Source organism: Coloeus monedula, assembly GCF_965178545.1.
Source record: "Coloeus monedula genome assembly, chromosome: 17".
Lineage (NCBI taxonomy): Eukaryota > Metazoa > Chordata > Aves > Passeriformes > Corvidae > Coloeus > Coloeus monedula.
The window spans coordinates 6,028,975-6,035,483 of record NC_138797.1 but is presented as its reverse complement, the minus strand read 5'-3'; the positions used below and the strand labels follow the sequence as shown (position 1 = coordinate 6,035,483).

Here is a 6,509-nt window from a genome sequence, read left to right as displayed (position 1 = left end):
CCTGACTGTGGCTGGGTTTTCTCTGCAGTGGATTTGCAGGGAATTCAGAAAGGTTCAAGTTTGAAACTTCCTCTTCCTCTGCTAGGACAGTGAGATGAGCCTTGAAGCTGTTTGTGAGCCCTGCACACAGTTTCAGCAGGGACCAGCAGCCTGCCAGAACAGATGAGTAGTTACCAACTGGTTTGCTGGATCCTGCTGTGTCCTTTGTGTCATGACTGATGTCTGAAAGAGGAAAAGGTCCCTTTCGCTCTGAGAGAGATGCTAATCCTGCCCACTGCTTGCTGGTGGGCAGTGTGAGGAGTAATCTGATTTCTCCACAAGGAATGATGACACGCAGTCTCTGTATGATCCTTCTTCCATCTTCATCAGCCCACATGTCATTGACTCATTTTTTTCAGCTATGTGTCATTAAATTAAGCCTTCTCTACAGTAACAGTAAGACCAGAAGAAGTGCAAAGCCTGAGCAGTGCTGTGCATCCTGGCACTGTTCTGTAGTGCTGTTATTCCCTGGGCTTCACTCACCAGGTTTTGCACACTTCAGGGATTGCCGGTGTTGCTGATCTGAATTGCCTTAAAACATCTTGGTTTTTGAGTCCCGGCTCTCTGGTGCTGCTTTGGATTCCTTGCCTGCCTCTCCTAACAGCCACATCCAGGATCCTCTCTCAGAGCAATAAGGCACTGGAACATGGACAGTTTTTGGGCAAGTCTGGGGCACCTCACAGCCGCTGGGTACGTAGAGTCAGCTTTAATCCCTCTCTGTCTTGATAGCTGTTGTATGGCTTTTCCACAGAAAACCTCCTTTGCTAGTCAAAACTGTGCCAAAGGATAGTTGAGGCTGCTGTCAATTGGGAGAAAGGGATTGCCTGGCTGAGTTTAATCCTGGGGACAGGCTCTTCTCCCCTCCAGGTTTTCTGGTTTCCGGAGAGTCACTCCAGATGTGAGGCCTGAGAAATTATATTCTTTCCCAAATGTTTGTTTCCATTAGACATTTAAATAGATTTATGGGACATTCATCCTGTCTGTAGTGGCCAAATTCTTGTCCTTGGAGATTTCCTCTGGCACTGCAGCTTCAGTGTGAAACTGTGTTCTCTGTTTGTCACTCTTAAACATGTAGGTTTGTGTTTGGCCTCCTCTTAAGAGGCAGGGAGAGCACCCTCAACTGCCTCTTGTCCATGTAACACCTTTTAAATACAGAGTTGGTCTAACAATTTCCACAAAAGCTACCAGCCTCCTCTTTCTCCCTCCAACATCCTCTAAATAAGCACCAAAGCCTCAGCCACTGCCAATGAGTCGACCCCTCAGAATGACTCTGTTATGGTTTTTATAAAATAACACAATGATTTCCTGTGCTTGCATTAATAGAGAAGCAGTTGCATTGTACTTGGTATTTATTTTTCAATAAATGCCTTGAACTTCCCTGTCCTGCTGCTTCAGGGGGAGATCTCAGCCCCAGCTACTCAGGGAAGTTAGCAGGGAAGTAGAGGGGGGTGAGACCAGAGGCACTCAGAGGAGGATATTGTAAAGCCCTGTAAGTGACCATCTCCAGAAAGCCCCCTAATTTGTCTTTATGACCTTCCTCTCCTAACACCCATGCACTTGTTCTTTTTCCAGGATGAGAGCCTGTGTCTACTGTGAAGACTTTCTGTTCCCAAAGGTGCACAGAACTGTGGCAGACCTATGGTGGATTTACTCCAAACCTGTCCCAGCAGATGGCAGAGAGCTGTGGATCTTGTTTCTGCAGTGTTCCTGCATTACAGCAGTGACAGGAGGCCTCTTTTACAACTGGATGTTTGCTTCCCTGGAGTACTCCTGGCACCTCTCCGTGGCCATGGCCATCTCCTTCAGTCTGCTCCTTCTCCTGACCCTCCTTTTGGTGCATCCTGCCCGTTGTGTCTTCAGCATGATCATGCCCACGTTAGGCACCAAACAGGGCCGGAAGCTTCTCTTCTCAACCTGCATCATGATCGCAGTGGTGAACATAACACCCAACATCATAAGCAACATTAAAACCATACTGCAGCTTATTAAGTGCACCTGCAAGAACTCCTCTGACAGTCTTCTGAACTCAACTGCCCTGCTAGAGAAAGTTTCCTGGGAGTTCGGGGATGCAGTCCAAGAAACCATTCCTTCCCTTTATAAGCCTATGAATGGACATTTTCGCTTTTCATTGCTTCAGAACAGCTCCTTGATTTACCAAAAAATGCACCTTGCCGGTGAGAAAATTAGCAGAGAGTTCTTGTCTGTTGAGGTACTGGTCAAAGACTCAATACGAGTAGCCAACAGACTGGCTGCTGGTTTCTCCATGCTCTATCTCTGTTTTGAGTCCACCTGGTATTTGAAAAATTATCTCACCAACCTCCGCTTTGACAATTTTTACATCACCAAGAAGCTGGAGCGTTTAGCTGTGGACAGAAAAGCAGCTCATCTGCTGGTGGGCTCATCCAAAAAACTCATCCGACCAACAGGCTTGAAGCTGTCCTGGGAAGAAGTGGTGCTGTGCCTCATGCAGGCCATGCTGGTCACCGTGGCCCTGATGCTGATGTTGGTGGTCGTGGCCATGGACCACTTTGCGTTCAGCGTGGCAGACACGGTGGTGAGAAGGGCAGCTCAGTTCTCTGCGGTGCCCATCACTCTCAACATCAAATACAAGGTGAGTGCTGGGCTGTCCTGTCCTGCCATACGTGGGGACCCCACTCTGTGTCACTTCAGGGAGTTGGTGGTGGGGATTGCAGTTTTTGTACCCTTATTTACACAATCCTGACTTCCCTCCCCAGCAGCCAGCTGGATGAGCAACAAGCTTTGGGGAAGGAGGCAGTGGCACAACCTCAGTTGCTCCTCCCAGTGCATCAAATAGCAGCAGACACACTCCAAATTACAGCTCCTTGGGAGCTTGGAGGGGAGCAAATAGTGCCTCATGCTGCAAAGAAGCTGCTAGCACCAGGCAGTCAGGTGCTCCCGTGTCTCCAGGTCTCTTCCCTAAGCAAGGTGGAGGATGGGAGTCCCTTGGACAGTGTACCCCCACTGCAGGGTGAAGGCAAGTCCAAAAGGAAGGGGGAAGCTGATGAATACCAAGGATGACTCCTCATCTTATTGCATGGGCTGTTTCTTCAGTAGAAATCCCTGCTTGATGCCTTTGTTGTCACCCTCTGCAATCCTTTTCACAAACCTCGCCAGGTTCTATTTCAGTATTCTTAGGCTTGGTGTTTTAGCTTCCCTCTTCTGCCACACAGCCTGCGTCTCTCCGCAGCCCTAGGATCCTTAGTGCAGATACCTGCTTATGATGGATTTATAGGAAAATAATCAGGTCTTAAAAAAAGCCTCTAATATTCAGATATTCAGCCACTAATACCATGGTCTGGATGATGTCTTTCACCATAAATCCCATACAGTGAATGCCTGTTACCATCTCTGTAACAGTGGATGAAGATATCAGATAGGACTGGGTCTCACCATGCCCAGTACTCAGTGCCTGCACATCACACTGTTACTCAGCCTGAAGTGTTCACACTCTTCAGTGTCCTTCTCTTAATGCTGTAACAGTGATTCCACACCCCCAGGCTAATGTTTCTGTAGTAAACAGTTGATTTTGGTTTCTTCATACCCCACTTACCTATTAACTCTCCTTATTACAGGTTGAAATACGCATCGTGCCCTTTCTATTCCAACTTTTACGGGGTCCTTCTAAGGAATTACTACTCGGGGACTTCAACAGGACCTACCACCATCATCTGATCTTCAGCTCTGCCCACTGCAGGATCAGCCCCCCCACGCCTCCCAACCCCTCTGTGCTGCTGGTTATAGGGCTGCTCTTCTGCATCCTCTATGCCACCGTGTTCCTGGAAACCTACGCTCGCCGCCTGTGCCGGAAAATCGCAGCCTCCTTCTTCCAGAGCTGGGAGGAGGAGCGAGTGCTTTACCTCTACAGGAAACTCTCCAGGAGGCACAGGAAGGAGCACAACTGTGTGAAGGGTGCTTTTGGAAATCAGGGGGATGTCTGACACCACAGCACAGGCTTCTGCCACAGGATCACACATTTAATTTTCCAGAGTTAGAGAAGTGTTTGGAGCCTGGGGGAAAAGTTGAAATGTCATATTTTTGCATTAATTTGAGAAAAATGGGCTACATTTCCTTTTTTTTTTTTAATATCTAGAAAGTTTGGAATCAGCTGTTGCAGGAATGGTGGGAGATGGCTCATATGACTTGGGGCATATCTGCAGCATTAGGCAAGGTTAACTGGGAAATGCATGGGAGTCGGGGTCAGGGAGGAGCTCATTTCCAGCTAACCACATCTGTGCTGGAAGAAGTATACACTTCCTTTCTTTCTTAAGTTATCCCTTCAGGCAACAAAAAAGGAAACTCATTTGACTTGAGTAATTTAATTTTCAATTAGTTTTTCTTTCAGGCTTTGTGCACAGAAACCTGGGTAGACCAGATAAATTTAGAGGATAGTTTATTCACCAAAGGAAGGGTCACTTCAACCTGCTGAAGTGAATTCAAGACCAATATGACCATGAGAGGCACATCCTGGGCATGGGTGGTGGTGGAAATCAGCACATGAGGACTTAACAAAATCTCTTCAAAAAGGCTGTTCAAAATAAAATATAAATAAAATAGCTGAAGGACCTCAGAAGAGAATGAGAACAGTCAATAAAGGTCAATTTGGGTGTCGATCTCTTTTCCCAAGTAAGAAGTGATAGGATGAGAGGAAACAGTCTCAGGTTGTGCCAGGAGAGGTTTGGATTGGATATCAGGAAATATTCCTTTAAGGTCTATCAAGCACTGGCACAGGCTGCCCAGGGCAGTGGTAGGGTCGCCATCCCTGGAGGGATTTAAAAGACACATAGATGTGGCACCTGGGGACATGGTTCAAGGGTGCCTTGGCAGTGCTGGGTTAATGCCTGGACTTCATGGTTTTAAATGTTGGGTTGTTTCAAACTCAGAAACTATGTTATTGTATCCGAATGAACAAATCCATCACTTGGGCAGCATCTGAAATGTGTTATTTTTGACAGAGGCAGACTGGGCACCTCTGCAAGGGCAGGAGCCAGAGGAGGGGGAGGTAAATCCCTGCCAGGTTAAGAGCTAAGCAACTTCACAGCTTCATTTCTTCGAAGCATCTCTATTATTTTCCTCCCTTCTTCCATTAAAGCCTTCACTAAGGTAATTATTTGACATAATGCACCTCAATGAGATTAAATGACAGAAATTAAGTGGTAGCTGCTGCCAGATGCACCGAATTTTCTCATCTTCTGAGGTACTTGGAACAAGTATGTTTGGATTATATTTTTTAAGCATCTATCTGACAAAACCCTGGTGAATTCATCTCCCCAGATTTCTTAATGCCCTGCTGTTCTGATGATTAATCCAAGCACCTTTATGCCTCTCCAGCAACTGAGGGCTTTGTCATGGTGTTTCTGTAGAAAATGCCCTGTGCTCTACTGTTTGGGTGAAAGCAAAAAGATTTCCACTGAGCAGCCAAAATTATCTGTAACTGTGAGTTCAAATAGCTGGGAGGAGAAGAGAGAATCCCTTCAGACACAAACCATCTGAGGAGCATGTTGTCTTCCAACAAGAACTTGAGAAGGAGTTTTTCCTCAGGAAGACTTATTTTTTGACATCAGCCACATTGTCCCTGGTGCCAAATTGGGCTGTCATCCTTTCCCCAGACTGCCAGGGGAACTGGCAGGAGGCAGAGCTGCTGGAAATTGTTCTGCTCTCCTGAGAGGCATTGTTCTTCAGTCAGATAAAGGTGTGACAAAACAGAAAACATTACCATTATAGAGCTGTATTGCCCACTGGAGGGGTGAGCTGCCTTCCCAGGGATTGCTTGATGGTGCAACAGAGAAATGCTGAACAGATTAACCAGCAGGAAACGTTAATTTATTCACATATTTTTTATTAAGTAGGACCAATGTACAAGTCTCGTTATTTGCTGAGGGATTTTCATCCCTCAGAGTCCCTCCATACTCACACCCTCACTCCTGCTCACTGGGGCTCTTGTTACCTTTGTTTTCACTCAGCACATCCCTCCCATCCCATAGGCTGGAGGAAATGGGGGACAAGGCTTTGTCCCGTGACTGTCACCCGGGTCCTGAGCATCCACCTCCTCCACGGGGAAAATTCCTGCTGGTCAGTGCTGCTCCTGCTTATTCACTCATTTGCTGTCCCTGACTGCAGGGAAGTGTGTCACCACATCTGGCTTCTGGCTTTGGCTGTTCGTGAAATTGGAAGTTCAGGGTCAGAGGTCTGTGAGCAATGAGGCAGAGGCAGGGCCGAGGTGCCCCGAGGGGGCTGGGGAGTGTTTGGTGATGGGCACCAAACTTCCTTGCTGTTGCTCATCGTGGCCAGTGCCAGCCCCTGATGCCATGACCCTGCTGCCAGGGGCCTGTCACTCGCTCAGATCTGCTTCAGCTGCCACCAGTGGAGATGTTGCCCTGGATCTGTATCCACAGCTGCCATTTTTCCCAGGAGTTGCCACCACGTGCAGAGCAGGACACACAGGGTGGGCC

The 6,509-nt window shown here is 47.5% G+C and overlaps 1 protein-coding gene across 1 annotated transcript; it reads left to right on the top strand.

Moving 5' to 3' along the window:
- Positions 1 to 685: 685 nt before the first annotated feature.
- On the top strand, positions 686 to 3,998 carry OCSTAMP (osteoclast stimulatory transmembrane protein; the record flags this gene model as incomplete). Its single annotated transcript, XM_082293091.1, has 3 exons — positions 686 to 729; positions 1,612 to 2,650; positions 3,633 to 3,998. 3 exons carry the CDS (start codon positions 686 to 688, stop codon positions 3,996 to 3,998), a joined length of 1,449 nt encoding a protein of 482 aa, XP_082149217.1.
- Between the last annotated feature and the right edge of the window lie 2,511 nt (positions 3,999 to 6,509).